Raw genomic sequence first — 27296 nt, 5'->3', positions numbered from 1 at the left:
TGGTGATGGTGCTCTGCTGTGATGTATCATTTTGCCTTACACGAGAGGTAAATCAATTCCTGTAACCATTCTTAACTTGGCTTGTCTGCCCACCAGAGTGACAGCTTTTAATGCCAGCTGGAAGGAGGTTGGTGCCATCACAACAAAAACTCTCTATTTAGATTAACAGGATTAAGTAACTGATCCGTGGAGACAGCTCATCTCCACTCAGAGCACAGAAACTCTCCTCCAGTGAAATCTGTATCACTATATCACCCTGCAGAGGAATCAGCTCTGCTGAGGCTTCATCTCCCCTGGAGTGGGATTTGTCTTGTCTTGTCTTCAGCCATTTATCTTAAATGGTAGTGGTGGCTTCTGCTGTAACCTGTGGAAAGATATTAGGATCTCCAGACAAGCAGACATCTCACCTGTCTTAGACACTTCAATCTGCAGTTTCTGAATTGTGTGGAGAGCACATGAGGACTCAGAACTCTGAACTGCTATTGGTGATGCCATATACCAAGCCAACTTGGGTCTTAGCTGACACTGATTTGTAAAAAAAAAAATAATGCAAAAATCTGCATTGTGTTTAAATGGCTTCCACTTCTAACTCACTGCAGAGTGAGAGAAGCCCTCACTTGGCTGTGTAAGTTTTACACCACTGTTGCCATTGAAGGAAAAGCAGTTGAGACTCACACTATGATGTTTTACTAAATGACATGAGTAGGAATGGGTGTGAGTCAGAGGGATAAAGCTGGTTCTCTGTGCAAAACTCCCATGTCATGTAATAATCAGATAAAGTCTTCTTTCAAAAATATCAACAAATTTCAAGGGCAAGATATATCTCTCTCTGTCTCTATCATCTGGAGCACTAATCCAGAAATCTCTACTCTTCCACCCACCACAAAGCAAGGGCTAAATGCTATCAAGAGACCGTGTCTAGGATTTTAGGCTCACCGAGGAGTCTGAGAAGAAATAATGAGGAAACAAAGTGTTGAAATTTCCAACTGCTCTCCACGAATCTGCAACCACCACAGAATTTATGCAGTAACTGAGCTGCTGTTGTGTCTGCCTGCCCTGAAGCCTGGTGTCCCAGAACAGAAATGGCCAACCCCATCTGTGAACATCATCACCATTTCTTTGAAACTGTGGGGCAGGGCCAGCATCTCCTTAACTCCAAGTCAGCAAGAAAACTACCACCATGGTTGAGTGGTAGGAAACCAGTTTCCAGGCATGAGAAATCCTGCTCTACAGCAGACATGCTGATTACAGATAGGGCCTCTTTGCAGTAGAGGTTTCCTATTTGGTTTTTATTTTAAGGCAATGCAGATTTGGAGACTTGTACCTTGTGGAATCAAGAAGCTTGTGTGGAAGAGCTTTCAAACAAACCAACTACTGAGCCACCAGGCAGTGGAGACACAGTCATTCTGGCTCTTGATGGCCCACCCACACAGTCCTGAAGATGCAAAGAGCAATAGTGTTTTAGTTAAATAGTTTGTTTACAAATCACTATAAACTGGACGAAAGAGTAAACCATCCTTAAAACAAAAGTTACATGGGAATGTACTGGAATTCCCTCAGCCAAGGTAAAGAAGAAAGTCACTCTACAGGTTGTAGGCATTGAGTTTTGCCCTCTTTGGATGTGAAATGGGCTGAACTTATCTGTTAGATTAGTTCTGCCACCAGAAAGGTTGACCCTAATCTGTCCTCACACTCCATCATTTCTTCTACTGCACATCTGGCTGCATTTCAGTCTTCAGACAATTATCCTGAGGAGGGGAAAAGAGGGCAGAACACACCACCCTCTTAACAATTTTTATTTTTTTTAGTTTTGCTTCTTAAGCTATTTAACTTTTTGTTTCTGTGAGGTTTTTCCTCTTTCAGGGAAGACAGGGAGAAGATCAAAAAGAAAAACCACCATACTTAAAAATGGATGAAGGCAGAGCCAGCCAGGGAGAGCCCCTGTCTCTATAAAAGCATTGCTGGCAGTGAGCTCAGTAAGAGCTTGTGGTTTCCAGTACAAATCACCCTCTAGACACAATTACTATAATCCTTCTGGGTCCATGGTGGTTGATGTTGGCACCCAGGGCAGACACATGGATGACTCCCTGGCAGCCACATATGAGAGCATCCAGATGCAGAGGCAGCATTGCAGCTCTGCTAGCTGGAAGTTCTTAGGCTGGATAATGCCCCATTTGCATGCCAGAGATGCTGGGAGGGAACAGAATATTCCTCAGCAGCAGCACACACGCACCTTTCAACATCTATGCTGTACCAGAATGACTCCAAAACTCAAACAAACCATATTGCAAATAAATTCCAGGGCAAACTAACTCTCACAGGAAGCAAATATTTTGTAAACTCAAACACTTCACTTGAAAATGCTTCTTTTTATACTTAAAGGAAAAGCCTTGTTAATATTGGATGCTGCAGAGATTTAACGAAAGATGCCGTTTAGGCCAATTTAGTTCAACTCTCAAAAAAATCCTGGGAGGATAGTTAATTACATTTCAAGATGAAATTTTAGTTCAAGTTCATCCCTTATTACTTTAAGCTGCTCACTGGGAATCTAAAAGACATGCTCTTGTCTTGGTTGACAGAGGGTGAAGGTGAGCTTTCCAGTGGCAGTGCCCCAGCTCAGGATCTTCAGTGCTGACCCTAGGAGGGGGCAAGTGAAGGTGCCATCTGAGGGGCACTAAGGTCTGAGTGGACTGGAGCTGTCCCTGGGAAACAGGTCCCAGTTAAAGCCTTTGTGACTCAGCCATCACATTGCCCTCCTTCCAACTTGTACCCAAGGCACAGGGCATGGCAGACCTTGGAAATGGAAAGCTTTGAGACATGAAAATTTCGAGCCCCCAAAAGACCAAGGAATTAATAAATTCATTTTTTGAGGCTTGAACAAGCTAAACCCCGAGGAGGGGAATACTAAGCATGAGGAGTCTATTCCATAGGTCCCTTTGATGTGATACCTTGTCTCCCAGGACAAGATAATTAGTTAAATGTTATATAAAAACCTTTACATTGAATATACAGTGATGTTTTCTGTGGTTTTTACTCACATGCTTCCAGCCCTCAGTGGTTTAAGGGCATTCTGCACCATAAGCTACAACCAGATCATTATTTTTCTCACCTCCCATCCTGCTTGCATAAAATTAATCCCTTTGTCAACATAGGTGTATTTTTAGGCTATTACTATCCTGTGGCAGTAGCTTCTATGTAATGCAGCCCAGCCTTCCTTGACTGCTTTAGCCATAGGCTTCCTATGGTGAGAAAAGGTGAATCATTTCTCCTTGTTTGCCTTTCCCACAAATTTTCTGATCTTTGGACTGCTAAAACCATGTGCTAGGAAACCTCCTCATAAAAACTCTAAAACAGCAAAAACTTGGTAGAAAAAAAAAAAAAAGAAGAAAAGAAAGAAGCAGACTAAAGCAAAAGTGAATATGTATCAACACAGAGTTTTAAAGCTCTGCAAGATTTAAATAGGAGTCTGTATCATTGCTCTTGTTCTAAGAAAATCAGTGGCATCTCACATTTCCTGAGTGCATCTCTTTTCTTCTGTCTAATTTGTAGGAGGCCACATATCTAAAAAAAGAGACACTACTTTAAGGTACTTTAAGGCAACCTCGTCACCATTTTTATTTTCAGGTCGCTTTGATTTCCACCATGACTTTACCTTCAAAGGTACTTCAGAGCATACCCAGATGATGCTTTGTGCACACATCCCCAGCCTAGTTAAGATTTTAGCTTTTGCTTTGACGCTTATTTTTATCTTCCTAAATTGAAAGGCACACATGCCCACACCCTGACATATTTCCCATCCAGTGTTTTAGCCTAACAACTCTGCTTTAATTTGCCCAAGGCATTAAACCAAGCCCAATAGCTGCCTGAGCATGGAGCCGTGGCTCACATACATTTTTCATTGCTTTCTTTTAACATTGTGCCTCAGACAGCAGAGGAATAAGCATAGGCTGATACCCACCTGTCAGACTCATCAAAGTAACACATTTAATGGCACATAGCAGCATCTGTGCTTCATTTCCTCCTCTGGCCCTGCAGCAAGAGCTGCTCAAAGTGGTCCTCAGTTGGGGTTATCTAGAGATAACAGGCTGCCTTCACTTGTGCCAGCCCTTGGGCAGGTTCTGCCCACCAAATGTCCTTCAGAAATAACCCACAAGTCCAGCACTGAAGCCCTCAGGGATCCCTGCTCCTCTCAGACACAGGCACCTTTCTGCCCTTCATGGGTTCTAGCTCACCCTGCTCCAACATGTCCCTTCAAGGGGAGCTTCCCACTATGCACAGGAGACCTTGCAAAGCCTGCAGACCAGGGGATGGAGAGGTGGAGCAAAAAAGCAACAGAAAAAAGGCACACTGGCCAGGGGCACCCCAGATTCCTGGCCCAGCCTCCACAGCCTCCCAGCCTCCACGTTGGACACCACCAGAGGGTGAGACACAGCACGTATTTGGGATACAACTACAATGACCAATACTCAGCCTGTCTAAAGGAGAAGCTAATGAAGAAGTGGGAGGAATGACAGCTTCACTCAGGGAGGAATTAAAGCCTGCTGCTGGAAGGAAACATTTTTAACCTAACACCACGTTTCCCCCCTCAGTTTGACTTGTGCTTAATGGGGCACCACTTGGGAATGCAGGAACAAGGTGTAGATAAAAGGGACATCCAGCCCAGCAACAGCCATCTCGTGCCCCTTGTGAAGCACTGAGCCTCCCGTGCCCCCCAGCAGCCTCAGGGAACCAGACTGGGAGCAGATTGAGCCCCTAAGGGTCACACAGCACCCTGACTTTAGGGCATCTGGATCCCTGACTCCTGCCAGAGCTCTGGGGGACACGCAAAGCTGGCAATTGGCAAGCTGTGAAACCCAACTCAGCTGAGTGAAGGTTCTTTTTAGAGAAAATGCTGCCCTAAGAAAAAGCAAACACATGTGGAATCAGTATTAACTCTGTGACTTCAGCTACTGAAAAGAAACCTTCAGGAACCTCATTTAAGCTAAAAATGTGAAGTAAGCAGCAGTTTGTGTGTGCGGTGTCAGAGTCACCAATGCAAGTTTAACAGTGTAATGCAAATATGAGCCATTAATTTAAGGCAGTTATTTATAGCAGCTGTTGAGCTAGGGGAGAAACATTAATGTGGAGCCAAGAAAAACACAAACAAGGATGGTTTGAGTCTCTCTGCATCCCCCTTGCCACTGCCACCGCAGTGCTGACCTGCTCTGCTCTCTGCCACACACAGGTCCATCCTGTGATTCTCTGATCACAGCCCCCCTGCACCTTGAGGGAACTTAATACAAGCATGCACTTTGATTTTTGACTATGCTGGTGGTGCTGAGATAACCAGAACTCCTCACAAGAGGTGGTTACACTACAACACTGAACAGTATTTGCTTACCTCCTGCGGTTTCTTTCTCTGGGATCTCCCTTCTTCTCATGATGTAGCAACCCCAAAGTGTAACCTAAGGGAAAATTTGACTGGGGAGACCTTGAGTTGCCCCATCCCACAGTCCATATATCTATATCTATATCTCTCTATATATATGTAAATATATACACAATATTTTTCTATATGTTTAAAATAAATATATACATATAAAACAGAGCAGAAGCCCCAGAGTGGGAAGACCAACCCAACTCAGGATCAAACACAAGTGCAAGTCATGGCTTTTGTTTGCCTCACACCACACCAGATGGCACACGAGCTCTCCTCATCGTGGGTGATATTGCCTGTCAATTTACACTGACATTTAAAGGGAATTCAGATCTTAAGGCTAAATGTATTACCATTTGGTTTCTAAAGCAAGCAATAGGCAAAGCCTGATTTACTCTGTGCCTAACCAAGAGCAAAATCTATGTTAAAGAAAAGTGCTCACTGAGACAAATATATACAGGAGAAAGAAGTGGCTGGGTTTTAGCAGCATATTTGTAGCTGTGTGCCCACATCAGCTCCCATTAAAGTCTAAACATGGGAATGTGTGTTTGCCTGGACCTGTGGTAGCCAGCTGCAGCAGAAGATGGGCTCAGCAGCAGAGGATGCTCCACAGGAAGTCTGACCCCAGCATGGCCTCCCTGGCAGAAAGCAGTTACCAGCAGGCACCTGCTGTTCAGCCAGCATGGTGGGGCAGGTCAGGAATCACTGGTGGTCCTGTGCAAGGTTAGTCTTGCTGCTGTGTTAGAGGGAGGAAAGCCTTCCCTGTCTGTCCTGGTATATATCCCCCTCTTCTGTCAGCTTAGTTTGTCATTTGAAGTGGTAAAAACACTGTAACCAAAAAGATCTCACAGAAAGAGATGAAAAGGGAAATTGAATGAGAAAAGAAATCATACGTGTAAAGTCAATTTCTGGCCAACAAAACACAGTTCAGGAAAATGTGGCAAGTAAAAGGAACACAAACATACAATTTTTCCCCTCCACAAAACCCAAAACCCCCAACAACCCAGCAGAGCCCTGGTTGGAGTGTGGGGGAAGTGTGAAAGGGATGGAAACAGGGATGATGTGGGAGGAAGTGGATCCCCATGACCCGGTGTTTCCCCAGATCCCTGCAGCAGATGCTGCTGCTCCCCTGCCAAGGTCCTGCTTACCCCTGGGCTGTGCCTGGCATCCCCTGGTACCCGGTTTCTCCAACAGAGTGATCCTTAAAGCCCAGATGGACCCTCATGCCCTGGCCATGCCTTTCACTGGGATCAGCATGGACATGGTGGATCAGCAGGTCACAGACATCCTGCCTTGATGGACATGGCTGTTCTTCTGGGCCACCAGCATTAAGGCCTGGGGACCATCAGTCTGCCTGTGCCAACTCCAAGATGGCTGAGCCCCGAGGCCTCACCGTCCATTCCAGGGCCCCTCAAAGTGCAGCTTTCACCCAGGGGATGGAGCGTCCCCCCGCCCCATGGCAACAAGCATTTTCTGAAGCCACCTTTGGGCTCGGCCACAACAGAACACACGGTTCAGACACGCAGGCTCCTGACGGTCCCTCAGGATAGGCCCATCCCAAAGGCCTCGCTGCAGAATCCCTCTGGCATGTCTGGAATTCAGTGGTCTCTGGAGAGGGCTCTCAGCCACCCCCCCTCTGCTGCCCCTCAGGGACAACATGGCAGCTGCTGTGCCCCACACCCTCCCCTGCCTACTCACACCCCAGCCCCACACGAACACCTTCCCACCCTCTCTGATTAATGCTCGAGCCCTCGCCCCACCTCCCCAAAACCAAAACCTTGTGCTGGCATAAACAGTACCTGCGGGATGGACATCTGCCATCTTGTGCATGCAGAAGGGAGGCTGCCGGTCTGGCACTTTCTGGGGTTGTATTTAGGGTTTAATTTCTCTCTGGAGGCCAAAGAGGCCTTGGCAAGGAAGCAGTCTCACACCTTCCCATGCAGAGGACAACTGAGCAATCAGGACATCCAGCCATGAAAAGAGAAAGGGTTTTGGAAGCATCACTCCTGCCAATTTACCATGGACGTTTATACCATATTTTGACCTGCACAGTCTATCAAAATGTAAAAGATTCAGCCATCTGGCCCCTTCTTCACGCTCTGGCATTGGCACGGCTTGCACCAGCAGCACATGGCCGTGGCTTTTCTCCCAGAGTCATCCATCCATCCCTCCAGCAGCTGCCATGTGGCACGGTAGAGCAAGGGACGTGCCACAGTGACACAGCCAGAGACACAATCATGAAGCTTTAAGAGTTCAAGGTCTTCCCACAAGGCACAGTGAGACACCTGCACCACTGTGAAACCTCCAGTGCCCATGGTGGGATGGATCTTCAGAATCATCATCCCATCACTGGATCCCGGGCAGGGGATCACTGGAATTCCAAGCAGGGAAAAGGTCTTTTAGGAGGGAAGGCAGGGTGCAAACAGGAATGTCAAGCTTCAGCTTGACAAAGGAAAGGTAGGATTGTTCCAAACTCACACCCAAAGGAAGAAGGGTGAAAGGGGAATGATCAGCTGGGGTGAAGGGGGCTTAAAAATAAAAAAGTAATTCTTGGAGCTGGCAGTGGAACTCCACTAATTCCCTCCTGAAGTTTGTGAAATTTGCCATCTGCATTCATGTCTGTAATATCTTAGGATGATTGTTACTTACACGAGTTCCAAAAAAATGTAATCACTTACAAATATGAGCTAAAAAATTAACTTACTAAATTTGCTATCATATGCTTCCAAAGCATGCATTACCTGGTGCATGCTTAACTTGACAAAAACACTAAATACTTTGCTTTGGTATTTAGTACATCCTTATGTTATGTTGTTAGACATTATACAACTCTACTGTCATGCACAAATGACAGAAATATAGGCCTGAAAATGTTTTCTTTCTGAAGAAATAAAAAAAAAAAGCCCTACCAAAAAAACCAAACCAAACCTCACCATTTTAAATTTAAACTAAAAATAGAGTCATGAAAACAGTCAGCTACTGAACTGTAAGCTGCTGGTGTTAAAATGTACATTATTAATGATGACATGACCCATGTCTTGCAAATTCAAGCTCATATAGGTATTTATTCCCTATGCTCTAGGATCTGAGTTTCCTACAGACTTGCTTGAAAATGCTGCTATCCATGTGCTTAAATGCTAACAGCTACGCTGCCCAACAGCTCAGGAACCTGTGTTCTGCAGTTTTCAGAAGTTATATAGACAGCAGCCTACTGCAACTGTTAAGTTTGTTTTATAATTGTTTTTTTAATAACATGCAAAAAAAAAAAAAAAAAAAAAGGACAAAACCCCACAAAAAATAGCCCCAAACCCCATTTTTCAGAGAAATGTCTACCTTCAAAATTCAGAAAATGGGAACAAATCAAAACTGGGTTTATCAAGGTGCCCTCTTCTGGTGCTTTAAAAAAAAAAAAGTCAGCCTGCTGTCACCTGGTTTCTTTGCATAGAAGAGACATCAAGATGAGCATCTGTTTGTTTAAATATGCAATTTATTTAATAAACTGGCTAGAAAAATACCACTACAGATCATTCTTGATACCATACAAATTCCTTCAGCTATGTATGAATTTATAAAAATAACTTACAACACTATTCTACAAATCTCAGTAGAAATAAATTAATTTGTTACCCTGTGGAAATGTAGGCATAAGGCATTGTGCCCAGAGGGCCAGAGAATTTACCCCTATTCACATCACAATACTAAACTTCCAAGAACCGTTTAATAAGAGTAATCTGAACTTTTCTGCTAAAACAAAAGGAAATTAAAAACCAGATCAAAAAACACATTTGCATTCCAAAGAGACATTTTTACCATTTCTTGATAAACATGTATGCAGTTTATCCAACACAGAAGGAACATTTAAGAATCTGTCTTTCTCATGAAAACTTCTGTATTTAAAAGTACTGCTTTCTTAATTAACTATAAAACAAACACATATGGAACTAAATACAGCTTTTAGGCCATATCTAGGTAGAAGATTTTTCATTATTTCTTTTTGGAGGTTGGGTGGGAGTTTTGTTTGCTTGTTTGTTTTTTGGAGACAGGTTGTTTGGTTGGTTTGATTCTAGAAGCCCACTAATCTGAAAGAAAGTCTCAACAGTGTTGTATTCAAAGTGGCCAATTCAGTCCCAAAACAGTGCAGCATATGGTAGCTCACCTAGAAAGGAAGATGTATTCAAATTGTGTAAAGTTGCACAGAGCTCCTGGAAGTATAATTAATGCCAAAATCATATTCTGTCTGTGCCAAAGTTGATTAATTAAAATAATGTAAACTGCAAGATCACTACATCTGTGTTATATGCACTGTTGTTACTGTCACAGAAACAAAAAATACCCTGTCTGTATAGCAAGGCCTTATTAACAAGTACTTTCCTTTCTCACTAGGAACGTTTTCACAAATAAGTTTCTTTAAAATAAAATGTCATGACAGAGTCAGTTTGGAAGCCAAGAAATACATTATTTTAGACAGTACTAAAGCTTTTTCCAAGGATATCTTCTTCCTCATCATCGTGCATGCAGATACAATTTCCCCTGCATGTGCATGTGAGCTGGCAATGAAATGCATGCTCACGAGGAGGCCTTGGAATTGCTGTGTTATAACCTAGCACACAGGGGCACTATACAGTATCTGGACCTGGGGTAATGTTCTTCAGTTCAGAGGAAGTCCTTTTTTCAGGTAGGAAACTCAAAAGGAATAAAACCAAACCGAAACAGCTGTTGTCCAGCTGTGCTAGCAGTTCTTCCATCACTGCCCACCAGACAATGCAGGCTTCAGGCTGTGACTTCATGAAAGCATTTGTTCAATGCCCTGCTAAGCAACAGCTCAATAGTCAATATTCCCATTGTGTTGCTATTTGCCAGCCAACCACCACAAGTGACCAACTCCCACGGTGCTCTCTTCTCCTGAGGATGAGGGAACACTCTGGTTAGGATCTACACATTCCTCCAGATGTCTGAGGATAATCCCTCTCAGATCCTTTCTTCTGCATTGCACAAGTCAGCCACTGTGATGAAAGTCAGTCTTTGGCAATAGCAAGAATGGGGGTCTTTAACCTCAGCATCCAGACGAAAGGATACTTTCACCAGAACGCTTAGTCACAGACAGAGTGGTGAATATCTTAAAGAGAAAGAAAGAAAGAAGGAAAAAGGAAAATTTTAGTAAGGCCAGAATTAATTTTCTCTTGCAGAAGATCAACATAATTCTGAAAAAGACAAACATTTCTTAAAATAAAACAATAATTACAAAAATCATACATCTAGAATCTTCACCACAAACCAGCACCCATGCATGCAACACTTTGTTCTCTTTAGTTACCTTATGATCTTCGTTTTACAGTGGAAAAGAAAAATTTTAAGGAAGTCTCATGGCTTTCTAACATCCTTTGTCTTGATGCTTGTTAAGTTTTTATAATGGGAATGATCTCAAAAGTAAAAAACTCTGGTCTGCACATCTAATGAATAAGTGTTTTTATGGCTTAAAGATAATGTTTTAGTTGGGAAAGTGAATTTAACTCAAGGCTCCAGGATTTGGCGAGAACATAATTTCTGCCTCTGTATAATTCTAGATATTACAGAAACACGGAACTGATTTATGATGTAGGTATTATGTCTGGGATTTGGATCCTCTGGACTGCAGCTAAGAAACACTTAGTAAATCTAGTTTGGATTTGGAACCTTTACTGCTTTCGAGTCACATTAAATAGAACAGTATTTTCAAGAATAACCAAAATTCAAGAAGGAAAACTCCACAAAACCTTATTTAATATTAGAACTTTACTATGTGAATAATTGTATAGTTTTGCATTGATCTAACACAGAAAGGAAAAAAGGAACACACAACCACTTCTATCTAAATGGTTCAAAGTTGCAATAATTAGCTATCATCAAAGCCATCTCTCAGCAAGGATAAACTTAGCACAGTATAAAGTATATGCATGTTTCATTTATGCAAATAACAGTGAAGTATCTCAAGATGATGGGGATCTGAAAGCCCTACAGTTCTCCAAATAAAAGCTTTGCTGCATGAAGTCTGCTAGCAGCTCTTCAGAGAACATCATTGATACATGATATAGCTCCTCCATTTTCTGTAAGTATGTAAAGCATTACACACAAATCAGGAAGAAAAATGCATATTTAATATATATGGCAGAAGAACAGCAATATAATTAAACTATACTGCATGGCCTGAGATAGAAACCTAACTAATCAGATCCACAGACTAACAACATTTCTTATTTCAAAGAAAAATGTTAGAAGTCCAAAATTTATCTGTTTTCTTCTCAGCCTGATTTCAAGCTCTAGGTGAGCTAGCCAGTTCCAAGAGCTATTGGTACTGTACAACTCCCTAACTCTAGTAAAAGTTAGCTGGGAGTTATTGGATGATTAATGGAAGTTTTTTGGCAGAATTTGTTCATTATTTGAGTGAAGACAAAACCTTAGATACTATGGCTGGAAAACCATCGTTAACTAACTTGAAGAATCATCCCATCTTTCAGAAGACACTTGGTCTTCATCTCAGATGCTTGACTGTGCACACCTGTATTTCAAACAGTGCAGTACAGATTAGGCTGTGAGGCAATTCTCTGTAAGGCTGAGGTCCTGCCAATCTGTGCTCACACCTATTTGTACTTTGCTTTGCAAGAAGTACCAGCATCTGAAGATGTCAGCATCTGACCCTGCAACACTGTCCCTTTCCTCTTCAGATCAGACTTAATTTTCCTTACTTTTCACATGAACACAAGATCTTAAATCATGCTGATGTTATCCATCATTCTGTTCACCCAGCTATGCACAGACCTCACAAATTCCAAACAATTTTAAAGCATCTTTTAAATCAAAGAGTACCCTTTTGCACTTTGATTTTTGTTTACTGCTGAAGAGATTAAATTAAGTAACAGGCATTAAAAAAGCTTTTGAAGACTGGCACTGAAAATTATTGCAGTTCCCTGGAGCTTTTGAATAGTGTATTTCTCCTGAGCCAATTTCTTCCTCCCCCACTCAAACAAATATGATTATCTGAAATTAGGTCCCTAAATTATGTCTAATCACCATTCTATTCAGTTTCAATTTTAGCAGCTCAGATGTCCAGAATAAATTATGACTATCATCTTTTCTTCACACTGCATATGCTAATAACCTGCTTGAGTTCACAGGGTTTGAATGCCTCACTCAGAATTCTCCCTCCACAGGGCTCCTGATAAAATACGGATCTGCTATCCCTCTTTAAGGGCTTCCAAGAACATCATTAGATGATAGTACAATAAAAAACCCAGTCCAGAATCTGTATTGCAGATTCTTTGAAGATGAATCAGCTTGCTAGCTGTCCATTCTATTCATGGAGCCTGTATTATACTGCTTATACTGTATCACTTTGGAAACTACATGCAGGTGAGAACACTGATCCTGTACAAAGACCTACAAAGCTCATGTATTGTTTTTGCAGGGATCCTCTGCTCCAAGTATGACTAAAATCAGTGGAGCATCTCCTCACTTATACCTGGGAGTAGCAGTTCCCCCACTAGAGAAATTAAGCTCATGAAAGAGGAACAGCAAGACAAACACAACAAAAAAATCGTTGTGTGGCCTCATGTACTTCACTTCAAAAGAAGTCCCAGAGAGTAAAGGAAAGATCTTTAAAAGAGTAGAATTTAATTGAAGTAATTGGCATGTAGCTGGTCCCCTTCCATAGCACCAGTTTATAAACCTATTTTCAGCACACATATCTTAAAAAAACAGCTTTGACAACCACTTTAGCAGAAATAGTATTCGAAGCCTTCAAATACAGATTTTTGAGTGGGAGGTAAATTCTACAATTCCCAGTAGAGGGAGCACTGGATTAGAGAAGATCAGAAACATTTTACAAATTACCACATTAAAAAAAAATAATCCCAGATTAAACCTAAATGTTAGATTTCTAAGTGTTAAAACCAGACAATTTCCCATCCTTCTTGCCTCCTTACTTCCCCCAAGCTCAGACCTCTTTATAACAGAGCTCTGCTATTAAGAGTTCCAACACTTTACCCCAGAATGCTAAAAAAGCTGAGATATGAGGTGGCTTCATATACAAACCTCTGCACAGACAGGATGAATTCCTATGGTGCTGTCCAGCTGTTCTTTTGTCACCCCACATTTAATTGCAGCTGCAAACCCTTGAGTGATTTCTCCAGCATTTGGACCAAGGACATGGAAACCAATGACTCTCTCCTAAATACCAAAGATAATAAAGTGTAAGCCTAGTCATACATTCAGTTCTCTTTACATAACGTATCAGGTTTTCTTATGCAGGGTGTATAATTTTACCAGTTCACAAAACATACCACAAATGAATGTAACCACACAAATATGAACTATCATTAGCACCAACAGATGGGAGATAGTTGTCATAATTTTCTTCTCTCTCCAAAAAGGGAAAAATTTAACCAGGAGCTCAAGAACCTGTTTGTATCATCAGCATACAAATTTAACACACACCATGATCTATGTTTGATGATACTGTATGTCCAAATTGCAAACTCACATTTAAATTTTATTCAGGCTGCCTATTCCACTCATTCCAACAGACTGCTTGCCTAAGTAAAGATCAGCAGCTTGCACAAAGACTTGCAACATCAGAGTCTGTGCTGACCAGGCACAAGGTGTGTATGTATTAGAAGAAATTTCAGCTTGATGTTGCTTACAAGAAGGAGGAACCAGCTAACAGACGTAGCACAAGGTGCACTGTAACTAAACTGATGGCTCTTGTTGCAGTGTTCACTGTCACTGGAAGAGAATGTACCTAGAGACAGGCAAATCAAGCTGAAAGACACCCAGTTATAAACAAGGAAGATACTATTACTTCACACCTCACATCTGTACTACTGTTAAATGGCAAAATATGTCAAACTGCACATATATATCCTCAGCAAACACTAAACAGAAGTACTGACTTGACATTGCTTCTCTAATAGATGCCAGCTGCTGTCAGGGCTTTAAACAGATTTTGGTGAGGATAGGTGTACCCAGTTGGGTTGCTCCTCCTCCCACTAAATACCACATATAATGAATGGAGTGTGGATATTCAGTACACTGAAAGGTTAGTTTTCTTTCAGTAAGCCTGAGGACTGAGGTTTACCACAGGGTTTATTTAAATAAGAAAAGCTACAATCAGGTAATAACTGAAATGGAATTATTCTTATTTTCCTCTAGACGTATGTACATATGTTAGAACAAAGCAGGCTATCTACAGTTTTAGATAGTTACTGAACAAATTCTTCATACAAGCTAATTTTCAGCTCTACCTCTAGTTATTTAAACAGGTCCTAAATTTTCAGGACAAGCAATGGCAATAAATTAATGAAACACTTTATATCCCCAATAAGCCTTTTCATTTTCTTAAGGAACTTGGGATTAGGAACATAACCACAGGTCCCAAAATAGCTTCCACACTTGTGCAAACTCCTCCAGAAAGAGGAGATGGATAAAACCAGATAGGTTTTCAAATGTTACAAAACAGTAACAGGATGCTTAGAAAGAATACAGCAAGATTTTTTTTTAGGACTGGCTATTCCATACCCCTGTCTTAGTAGGAATACATCTTTGCAACCTAATATTTTGTAATAATTCATATTATTAAAATAAACTACACTTTTATTAAACAGATTATGATCATCCTTTTAACCAATTAGTAATTTTTCCTGTGCTTCAGCAGGTACCATGCATTTCCATAGCCAGGAAGTTTTAACTTAGTCCAAGGATAATCCTGGCATTATCACTCTAAATGAGATTTGTGCAGGCAAGATATATTAATCCTGTTAGAATGAGCTCAGGAGTTTTATAGATGTGGATTTGCAGAGGTTACAAGTTGTGATGGTTTGTGAGTGACCTCAGTTTCAGAGAGAAGAATCTTCCAGTTTGGGGAGGGGAGATCAAGGTAAACACATGACTTCTAACCATATTTACATGCATTGCTTTGTTCACTTTTCAAAGTTAATGAACAGTCTTAGAGATCTCTACTTTGTACTTTACATAGATGAAGTAGCACCATACACTGATGCCAATAACAGGATTTCCTATTTGACTGGGGGCCATTTCTGTATAGACAGAAGTACTGCATCACTATTAATATTTATTAAATTTCAAAAGGAAGAAAAATTTAAATTAATATTTAATTTGTTTAAAATAAGCTGTTTATAGCCATGGTATCAAGGGTTCCTACAGTGAATATATGGCTGCTGTTTTCCCTGGTAGAAAAGATGCACTTACGTTATCTGGAATATTGCAAATTATCTTCGCATAGCATTTGTTGTTGTCTCTGGATGGCACAGTCCATTCCAGTGGCCAGAAATGACTATGATACACCTGGAAATAAAATGCAGGTTTAAAAAAGCAAAAAAAGTTGTGTAATTTCTGGGTGAGGACACAGGGCTGTGATCTTGTTGCAATAACAGAGTCATGGCGGGATGACTTGCACAACTGGAATGTTGTCATAGATGGTTATGCTTTTTAGGAAAGATAGACCTAAAGCTAAAAAAGCATAGATGGTGCTTTTTAGGAAAGATAGACCAACAAGATGAGGTGGTGGAGTTGCTCTTTATGTTACTATGCAGCAAGAATGCACTGGTCTTCATGCAAGGACAGGTGAAGAGAGAGTTGAGAGCCTATGGGTAAGAGTTATGGGACATGCACACATGACTGATACTGTTGTAGGTGCCTATTACACCTAACCAAGATGTTGTTGATGAGACCTTTTACAGGCAATTGGAAGTAGCCTCAAGGTCCTGGTGCTCATGGGTGGCTTCAATCACCTGTTTTTAGTTGGAAAGATCACACAGCCAGGCATCCTCAATCCAAAAAGTTGCTGCAATGTCTTGACGACAACTTTCTGTTGCAGGTGGTTGAAGAACCAACAAGGAAAGGTGTGTTGCTTGACCTTGTATTAACAAATAAAGAAAGTCTGGTCATAGATGTTAAGGTTGGAGGCACCCTTGGCTGTAGTGACCATGATACGATAGAGTTTAGAATTTTTAGGGAAAGAAGCCTGGCAAAGAGCAAGATTACTGCCCTGGACTTTGGGAAGGTCAACTTTACCCTCTCCAAACATCTACTTGGAGGTGTCTCATGGGTTAGGGCTCTGGAAGGTAGGGGGGCCCAAGAGAGTTGGTTAGTATTCAAGCACTACCTGTTCCAATCTCAAGATAAGTACATACCCACAAAAAAACAAATCAAGTAGACAAGGCAGGAGACCTGCGTGGATAAGAAATGAGCTCCTGGAAAATCTTGATGGAAAAAGCAAAGTTTGCAATAAGTGGAAAAAGGGTCTAGTCAGTTGGGAGGATTACAGAAACACAGAATTTGTAGAGATGCAACAAGGAAAGCCAAGGCTCTCCTTGAACTAAACCTGGCTTAAGAAGTTAAAAGAAAATAATAAGGGCTTCTTGAAATGTATCAGTAGCAAAAGAAAGAATCAGGAAAAAGTGGGTCCACTGTTAAATGAAGTAGGAGGTGTGAAATCAAACGATGCAGAGATGGTGGAATTGCTGAATGCCTTGCTTGCCTCAGTCTTTAAAACTAAGATCAACCCTCAGGAATCCCAGTCTCTGGAAATACAAGAGCATAACTGGAAGGAGGATGATTTTCAATTGGTCAGTGAAGATTGAGTTGGAGATTGCCTGGATATTCTGAATACACACAAATCCATGGTTCCTGATGGGGTTCATCCACGAGTGCTGAGAGAGCTGGATGATGCTGTTGCTGAATCACTCTCTACCATTTCTGAAAAATCATGGAAAACTGCAGAGCTGCCTGAAGACTGGAAGAAAGCTAATGTCACTCCAGTCTTCAAAAAGAGTAAGAAGGAATCCCAGGCAACTACAGACCAGTCAGCCTCACCTCCATCCCTGGAAAGGTAATGGAGCAGCTCATTCTCAAGGTCATCTCTAACCACTTAGATAAGAGAATAAGGAGCATGGATTTATTAAGGGAAAGTCATGCTTACCCAATCTGATAACCTTTTATGATGGCATAACCAGATGTTCAGATGAGGGGAGGGCAGTTGATGTTGTCTACCTTGACCTCAGCAAGGCTTTAGACACTGTCCCTCACGGTATCCTCACAATAAAACTTGAGAAATGTAGACTGGACAATTTGGTAGTAAGATGGATTAGAAACTGGTTGAAGGACAGAGCTCAGAGAGTTGTAGTCAGTGGGGCTGAGTCAGGCTGGAGGTCAGTGACCAGTGGTGTCCCTCAGGGGTTGGTGCTAGGTCCAGTCTTACTCAATATATTCATCAATGACCTGGATGAGGGGATAGATTATATCGTCAGCAAGTTTGCTGATGATACAAAACTGGGAGGGGTGGCTGACACCCCAGAGGGCTGTGCTGCTATCCAGTGTGACCTGGACAGGTTGGAGAGCTGGGCAAGGAAAAACCTGATGAAGTTCAATAAGAGCAAGTGTAGGGTACTGTATCTGGGGAGGAAAAACCCCATGCACCAGTACAGGTCAGGGGTTGAAGTGCTGGAAAGCAGCCGTGCAGAAAAAGACCTGGGAGTCATAGTGAACAACAGGCTCACCATGAGCCAACAATGTGCCCTGCCAGCCACGAGAGCCAATGCCATCCTGGGGTGCATTAAGAAGAGCATGGCCAACATGGCAAGAGAGGTTATCCTCCCCCTCTGCTCTGGTGAGGCCTCATCTGAAGTATTGTGTGCAGTTCTGGGCTCCCTAGTTCAAGAAGGACAAAGAACTACTGGAGAGAGACCAGCATAGGGCCACTAGATGATCAAGGGACCAGAGCACCTGCCCTGTGAGGAAAAGCTAAGAGAGCTTGGGATGCTTAGCTTAGAGAAAAGGAGTCTGAGGGGGGATCTTATCAATGTTTATAACTATCTAAAGGGTGGGTGTCAGGTGGATGGGTCCCTACTCTTCTCTGTGGTGTCCAGTGACAGAATAAGGGGTAATGGACACAAACTGGCACAAAAGAGATTTTATAGGAAAAAATACTTCGTCACTCTGAGGGTAACACAATACTGGAACAGATTGCCCAGGAAGGTTGTGGAGTCTCCATCCCTGGAGACATTCAAGACCTGCCTGGATCTATTCCTCTCAAACCAGCTCTCGGGGATCTGGCTCTAGCAGGGGGCTTAGACTAGATGATCCTCAGAAGTCCCTTCAAATCCCTTACCATTCTCTGATTTCACAGCAGAGAGCATGATCTTCTAAAAACTGTCAGATTATCTTAAATTTGTCTTGTCTACCTCCAAAAGCAGAGCTTTACTCCTGACTGCAATGGCTTTTGGAAATCACACATAAAAACTCTCAATGATTGTGATGCAGCACAAGGATGAACTGTTAACTCCTAACTCTTCATTAGCAATCAGTCATACACATAGAATTTGGAATACTTGAAAATTAGGGTGAGACTCTTTCCTTTGATGAATGCCAAAGACTTGAAGCCTCCACAAAACAAGCACTAGTGTAAACAAATAATTAAAAAAAAAAAAAAAAAGGGCTTAAGTGTATTACTTTTCCAGGATACAGTTCCCCATGCTTTCATTAAGCTACACAAATACAAGCTTCCATCATGGAAAACTGTATTGTCTCTGACTCTACCCAGGATGAAGGCAAAAATATTTCTCAGAGCAGAATAAGGGAAGTAGTAGCCTTAAAGCCTGGGTTTAGGAGAGATGAGGGCATACGTTTTGCTTGTTCTCTTAGGTTATGTATCATTGCCAATTGAAAAGTACATTTGAAAAAAATGCACACACAAAAAATAATAATAAAACCACAATCTTCTGTCTGCCCCAGCCAGCATCACAGGACAAATTTCTAACTGCAGATGAGGTTGCTCACCCACCTGCACATCACATATTTCAGAAAAAGACAGGATGTTTTGAGGCACAGCTCTACCCAGAATTCTCAACAGCTCATTACAACCTAACCTCAAATTGATTAGTATTGAAATAAGTTTCTAATTGATCAATACCCCAGTAAAAATATGTCCTTTCACAAACTAGGAGAGACAGCTCAATGTTTTTTTATATTAATGGGGTTACAAAGCACTTACAGGCATCACTATCTGAAATTGAAATTTCACAGGTCTGAATGACAGATGCAACTCAATAATCCTACTGAAGCTTGCAAAAGCCAATATGGTGACATGATAGAGAGGTCAGAATAAACTAAGTTAGCACTTAGCCACAATACTAGTGCTTCTGGATGAGCATCTTCAAAAATGGCTTTGAAAATGGGAAGTGTCTTTGCCACAAAGAGTCCAGTGTTAGGCACATATCAACAAGAATTTGACCGAGTCACAAAAATTTGACTGTATATGCAAACTTTGTGGGGTGAGCAGAATTTAAATACCTGCCCTGTATTCAGCTTGACTGTACTTGATCCACTGCCATTTTAAAAGTCTTATTTACTTATTCTCTCCACAGTCCAAGCCAAAAAATATAACTGACAAAGCTGAGAGGGAGGTAAGTTCTCAACTGGATGAGCCACCACTTATCTGCTTATTTCTCCAAGAAACACTTCTCAGGTGATAGGACATAGCATTCAGTTTATTGTCTGATTCCTTCCCCTCATACTTTCTGTAATATGGCCTATGCAGTATTTTGTAAGAACAGCCTTAGGCACTAAGTGCTTACAGATGTCTAATTTCACTCTTGAGCAGCAATCCTAGTGAATGAAAAGGGACCACTCAGCTGAGTAAAATTAAGCCCCTAAGTCCCTGCAGTCAAAATAAACAGGAAAAATGAGCATAACAACATTTGGCTTCATAAAGTAAAAATCCCCATAGCAAGGAATTTACCTCACCATAGCTACAAAAAGCTCTACTTTGACATTAAAACCAAAGTATTTCCTCCAACACAAAACCAGCTTTAATTTATCCTGAAGCATTTGAAGACACAAAGAAACCCTTTATTTCTTTTTTTTTTTTTAAAAAAAAGGAAATATTCCACATTTGAGCTCTGTTGCCAAAAATAGAACATATCTGCAACTAGAGCTATCGGAACGGAGGACTATTTTTATACCATGTCTAAAAATTGCCAAGCAATACAAAAATGGACCTATTCATGTCCTGCACTTACATCAGAACTCAGAATGCTGTTTCGATCACTCCTAATATTATTTTAAATTACAATCTGTGAACTTAAAATCCAAAGGAAACCAAAGCATTTACCTCAATGTTTTCTTCCCCAAACTTCTCCATCGCAGCCTCTTCAGAATACCCACAAGCTCCATACTCCAAAGGAGTGAATACAGTGGTTGGAACATTCACATAGTCACACTGTAGTATTCAAAACAAATAAAAAAACCCCACACAACATCAGCAATAGAATCAGCACAAAAGGTAAAAATTCAATGGTCTGAAATTTGGACAGGAAGAAAAGTTGGATTATTTAGATTTCTGAAAGGTACTTCTTTTCTTTTTTTTAAATTTAAAATGTTTTTTATGAATTAAGCTACAGATTTGGTGTTGTCCCTCTCAAAGGCCTTAACTAGAGCAAGGACAGACAATTTAAAGTTACATGGACATTAACATGAATAGATTAAAAGGAAGAGGAACTTCAGTACCCCGGTCTAAAAACATACCAGATCAAAGGTACGTTTTTAAAACAGAAAAGAAGCAGACTGCTCAACTGCCTATACAAAGCATGCTATTTTTAATCTGGATATGCTACAAAGAACCCAACCATCAAAAACCATCATCTTTTTTATCTGCTGTGTCCTAGATGGTGACACCAAAGACACAAAGTACAGCCATCTGAAGGGACAGCTAGAACTAAAGATGATACCGTGTGCCTGATTTACAGACCATGAGAAACAACCACCAACCCCTGACTTCACTGTAGCTTTTACTGTGTGCTAGAAGTTCTCTCTCTGGGCAACCTCTATGCCTGATCACCTTCACTGTAAAGAAGTTCTTTCTTATGTTAAAATGGAATTCAGGTCCCTCTGAGTGACAGACAGCACAACCATTGGGTACCTCAGTCACTCACCCCCAGTTTTGTATCACCTGGGAACTTGCTGAGGGTGCACTCTGCCTCCAGACCATTAATTCAGATGTACTGGACCAAGTATCCATTGGTGGCACATCACTGGTGGCCTGCCTCCAGCTGACCTTTGCAATGCTAGTCACAGCCTTGTAAGCCTGGCAGTTCAGCCAGTTTTCTGTACACCTCACTTTCCATTTATCTAGCATGTACTTCTTGGGCTTGTCTTTGAGAATGTCATGGGAGACAGTGTCAAAAAGTCTTTACCAGAGTCAAAGTAAAAAACATCCAGTGTTCTCCCCATACCCATTAAATTAGTGATTCTGTGATAGCAGACTAACAGGTTGGTCAGCTTTGTTTATTCTTATTCTTTGTTTATTCTTTGTTCTTATTATTTTTAATTCCTATGGATTTCAACCCTCATTAATTGCCTTTGTGGCTGGGGATCAGCTAAGATGCTGCTTTCCATTCTTTCCCTACCTATCCATAAAACTTCATTATGTTTCATACAATCACCCTTTCTGGATTTGTTACAACAGCAATGTATGCCAGGATCCTATCTAAGTAGTTACTAATTTCTTGGATTCACTGAAAGAGATGATGCTTTCTTTGGCAGCCTAAGGATTTTCATACCTAGGGAGACAGATATCTGGCATAAAATGTAAATTAAGACATATCCATACTATTGCACTGAAAAAAAAACCCAAACATTCTGGCTCCAGCTATGGTTCTCTTAAACTTTGCCTGGCTGATGTAATGACATTATGCCCAATGACTGAGGATTCTGTTTCTGCAGTTACCTGCCAGCCTAAAATAAACAGCTCAGTTAAGCTCTAAATCTGACCAGCAGCTGAACTTGATGTGAATACAGCAGGCTCTGAAAGAGATAAACCTTTATGCTTATGCCCTGTTCTTATGAGGGTGACACAAACACTGACATCAATGGTGCTCAGATAACAGTTCTTGAAAGGAACTCTCCCTTCCTCCTGCTTTAAAGATAATGTGCAAATGAGCACCCATGTTAGTCCTACTTGTACTTGACTACATAGCTTGACTACAGCTGCTATAGTAGGAAATGGAAACACTGAACAGATGAACTCAACATCTCAGGTGCTGACTTATTGGTGCATTTTATCTTCCTTTCTGTCTATATTCAGTTATAAAGAGAACTATGTATTACATTGAAAACATATGGATGAGAAGTGAAAGAAATTGTGAAAATAACAGTGAAAATTAGGACTATCACAAACCCTTCTTACACTTACTTAGGAAATGAAGGTAGGTTTAGTAATTAAATGCCCTTGAATTAGAGTTAAAGCATTTAAAGGGAATGATTGCTGAATATTAGGGAAAGCTGTAGAGTTAAAAATTATTATTTCAGTTAATTTTATTATCAGTATACTCTGAGAGAAAAATAAAACCTCTTAATAGGAAAAAAACCACTACTGCTAAATCCATAAGGCATAAATACCATCCTACACAATTAGCAGAACGTATCTGCAGTAATATCTTTGCAAAGGGGAAATTAAAGTGATCATCAAAGCTAATCCTTAAAAGCCTACTCAGTTTTCTATAAGCAAGCAGACCTGCATTCTGCACTTAGAAGTAGAGCAGTGACAGTGTTTTGTGGAAACTGGTTCCTTACCTTTCTGGTTGCCCCACCATAAAGCCTTCGGACTAACAATCTTCCTGCCTGGATTGCCACTGGTGTGAGTTCCAGCTTGTCCTGCAGTATATCTCCAACAGCATAGATATATGGCACATTTGTTTGCTCCTGATCGCTGACAGGAATTTTTCCTGTTCTGCAATTTAAATTAACAAGAAAAAAAGATCCACGTGTTCTGCTGTGAAGACCAGAGGTGTAAATAACCTTGCAGGAGTCAGGCCCTTTAGCTTTTAAGAGCAAGGCATGTATTTGAAGCATGAGAGGAGGAAGTCTTATTCAAAATCTTACAATCTTGGGCAAGAATGTAAAGTAGTGCAAATTTCACCAGAACTACAGGAATTTACACACTGAGTAAGGAGGTAGCCTGAGAAGTTGTGATCCATCTCCTAAAATCAATTCCTCAGTGAGGAATCCTTTTCTCAAAAAGCCTCTACTACCTGCTGAGCTATGTACTGGCAATGCTGAGGAATGACAGTCAGAAACAATCTCCCATTGGAGCTGTAGGACACAAGAACTTTCTCCATTTCTTCAATTCTAGTCCAGTGGCTGAAGCAGCCACTATAAACTTCTACACATAGGGCAGAGGCTTCTACACAGAGACAGGTCAAGCTCTTAGACACTCTACTTAGGGGACATCCACCAAGGTTTTCAGCTATCAGTGTACTTAGCTGGTGGATGTTTTTAATTATTAATATTTCCCTGTTTATTAATAAATGAGTTAGTGCAGTAATCACTGCAGGAAACACATGTAACAAGGAAAACTAATCAGACAAGCACACAAACGGTCACAGAATTACTTGAGGAACCCATGGCAAGCCCCAGATTAAAATCCAATTTCCTCAATTTTGCTCATTAACAAATATAACTGTTTATGCTATCAATTTTATAGCTCACTCTATGAAGCTAGTAGTATGTCCTATTGACAGGAAGATATGTACTATTCCACAAGATAACAGGGGCCTGAGAATTTTAAGTGGACCAAAATTTCCACTTACTTAAAACATGGCAACAGTGGCCTTCAGCAACACCAGTCACTGCATTTATTTATAAAAATATATCATTTCCTCTGCACTGCTGTTCCATAGACTACCTAGTCAAGTTCATGATCCTGTGGCTTTTCTTCAAAGGGAACATCTTCCAGGCTCCACATGCCTAGAAGATGCTTTAGTCACCAATATCAAAAATGCTACCGACAGCTCCACTCCCTGGTGCAACAACCTCAGTACATGAAGCATGAAAACCTCTCAGGACTGTTCCCAAGGGTTTCTGTAAGGCAAGAACTACACACCTGCAAAATTCCAAACACATCAACTCCAGCTGTGAGTTTAAGGAATGCTACTTTTATCTTGTACTTTAAGATTAACACATAGTAGCACTTACATTAAAAATTTAAACAAAACCCACCACACAGAAGCTCTGTATGAACAGAGAGAGTATCTGCTCCAAGAGGTGGGAGAGGTAAAAAAAGAAACAGGAATGAGGATACAAGGAACAACTGACAAATGCTGGAAAGCTCAGTCAATGGAAGAAGCTGAGACTGAGCTGTGAACCTCAATAAAATGGAACAGACTCTCTTGACTCCCAGCATTTAGGAACTGATATTTCAGTATCAAAAAACAAACATGACAGAAATATGGGAGAAAATGCATCTATCTGCTACAGTCCAAGTATATGCAAAGGGGAAACATTTTTTTTCCTCAAAGCATTTGAATGTCTATGCACCACTACCACTGTAATAGGAAGTGACAAAAGCTCAGTTAGTTATGAACAGACATCTGTCCTTACTTTTCATTGATCTTCACTCCAACTTTGTCCAAACCAATTTTTCTTGTGCACGCATCTCTTCCAATTGCTAGCAAGACCTGCAAAACAGCAATTAATATATTACTCCTTTTTTTTAAACCTCAGCAGTGCATCTGCGTGTAGCTATATATTAATTTCACTATATGCTAAGAATCAGTAGCTATGGCTTGGTCACATTAAAATGAATACGTTTGTTACCCATTCGAAGAGTTCAGGACAAGCCAGACCATCATGATAACCTACTAATACCAGCTTTTAATGATTAAGATTAAATACAGCCATTGAATTACATCCCTGGAAAAATACCTGAAGAGTATTCTCAACAAATCAATTTGGATTGGATTCTTTATTTACTTCCTTGCACTTTTATACTGAAGTGTTAAACCATACCTCCACCCTCTACCAGAGCAGATGACCCAGAAACACTCCACAAGAGAAGGGCTCTTCAGGAAGGAAGCTGAGATGCTTAGGCAAACAGAAAGACCATCATTTGTTTTGATCAGGAAATGTAATTTACTTAAATAGGCTCTCAGCCAAGTCACTGACAAGAAATACTATTTGTTTGAACATTTATTCAGAATGATGGACAGTCCAGGTCAAGTTCCTACTCATCCTCTCAACTTGGCTACCTTAACAAGCATAACAAGTTCCATACTCTCACAAGAAAAAGTGCTATGTGCTTTGCAGTTCTGGAAAGCTGCCCAGGTAGCTACACAAACTTCTCATACAACAACTAAACCCTGTGCTGAAGGAATCTGAGATGTACTTCAAGTCTTTTACACGACCAAGCATGCCAGACCTTCAGAGCTGAAGGTCTTAGTATGCATCACACAGAGCTCACAGCTACTATGAGTGACAGCATTGCAGTGAAAGATGTAGTAGCAATAAGAAATCCAAAGTTTCCTTAACAAAAAGATGGCACCAATTTGCTAGCTAAAAAGCTTTCACTACTATGGATCAGGAAAAAATAGTATTACAACACTGTGGAACAGCACTGCTGTTATTGTTAAACTTTCTCATAACACACACCCTCAGATGCACTCAGGGCTTGTTATGGGATGACTGAGGCACTACAGAGGTAAATGAGGTCACTGGCACACAGTGGGTTTTGCAGTCTAAAATCCCAAGCTAGCAGATGCTTGTCTTCATGCACTCTGTGTAGTTCCAAATTATTTATTCACAACTTTTTTTTTTTTTTTCCCCAGCACCAAGACTTAAGAAAATGAACAGGGTGAGGAGTGATGGAAACAGTCAATCAAATATATAATGACATACCTGCACACTGCAATTTTACTGTTTAAAGTGTGTAATGAAGGTTCCTGACTGACTTGCCACAGGGCATTATTTGCTTTTGTGAAGAAGATGTGTCAACAACAGGTCTTGAGAAGACATGACACTTGTTTGTTTAGCTCTTGCACAGACCACTGATTTCTGCTAACTCCAGAACACGCTTTAGTTACAGTATAAGTTATAATAAATCTTTACTTATAGCTTATGACAAATATCCCACTGGGGAAAAATTCTGCAACTGGTTGCAGATGATCAGGTTCATCTACATCCCAAAGCTAAAAAACAGGTTTCAAAAGCATGTAGGTGATCTGGTAAGGCACAAGGGAGTCATGTCCATGCTGTGTAATTAGCAATACTGTAATGATTAAAAATAATTTTTAAAAATCTATGCCATGGATAAAAATACTCCACAAAATATTAATATTAAGTGGAAGTGTGTTCCATATTATTTATGTATATAGACAGGACTTACAGTATTGTATTCCCCTTCAATTATTTTATTCTCCTTTGTGGACTTGGCTATAACTTTCAATATTCCAGGAGTTCCTTCTGCAACTTGCTTGACCTAAAACATTAAAGAAAAAAAAAAGGTTAGTTTCAGAAAAAGTTATGCAAATGTATCTTTGTCCCACCACATATCTTACCATTAAAAATAAGTGTTTAGCTGTAACCTAAAATTCAAGCATTCGTTCTACAGGTATTTTCACCCTTCTCTAGAATTATAATTACTTTCATATTTAAACATTTTGAGATATCTCCATGCACTTATTCTTATGAACATGACAGTAAGGCTTTGTTTCTGTTTACAAAAGTTTATTGATAGCTAAGTTCTTGCCAAAGACCACATCACCTGCTACTAGGGGGGAGGAGGAAGGGAACTCTTCAAAACCTGGAAACAGCATCATTTTCTTCAACCACACCTTGAGAACAATTGTGATTCCCATCCATGGGAAGCCTCAGTCACAGCCCAGCCATTTACAGGCTTTTGCCCTGTTTGAATGGTCTCATAATGGTATCATAAAGCTGGCATGGCCTTGCAGGAGAGGGCAGCAGCTGGCTCTAAATGGCTGAAAAAACACCAGCAGCTTAAGGAAAAAAACCTCTTCAGGGTTGCCTAGAGTCACCATAAATAAATATTCCCAGTTTT

The 27296-nt window shown here is 40.8% G+C and overlaps 1 protein-coding gene across 4 annotated transcripts in view; it reads right to left on the bottom strand.

Moving 5' to 3' along the window:
- Positions 1-8885: 8885 nt before the first annotated feature.
- The window catches only part of TXNRD1 (thioredoxin reductase 1), a 51225-nt gene continuing 32814 nt past the window's right edge, over positions 8886-27296 (bottom strand). For all 4 annotated transcript variants that reach the window (XM_071728613.1, XM_071728589.1, XM_071728593.1 and 1 more), the window contains 7 exons: positions 26622-26714; positions 24842-24918; positions 23036-23192; positions 20577-20684; positions 15656-15751; positions 13484-13618; positions 8886-10532 (listed from right to left, as the gene is read on the bottom strand). In XM_071728613.1, the coding sequence (XP_071584714.1) occupies positions 10470-10532; positions 13484-13618; positions 15656-15751; positions 20577-20684; positions 23036-23192; positions 24842-24918; positions 26622-26714 (729 nt within the window). In that variant the 3' untranslated portion in view covers positions 8886-10469. The remainder of the gene's footprint in view (positions 10533-13483; positions 13619-15655; positions 15752-20576; positions 20685-23035; positions 23193-24841; positions 24919-26621; positions 26715-27296) is intronic.

Source organism: Heliangelus exortis, chromosome 1, assembly GCF_036169615.1.
Source record: "Heliangelus exortis chromosome 1, bHelExo1.hap1, whole genome shotgun sequence".
Classification (NCBI taxonomy): domain Eukaryota; kingdom Metazoa; phylum Chordata; class Aves; order Apodiformes; family Trochilidae; genus Heliangelus; species Heliangelus exortis.
The sequence above is the reverse complement of the archived record's forward strand: the minus strand, read 5'-3'. Positions and strand labels throughout refer to the sequence as shown.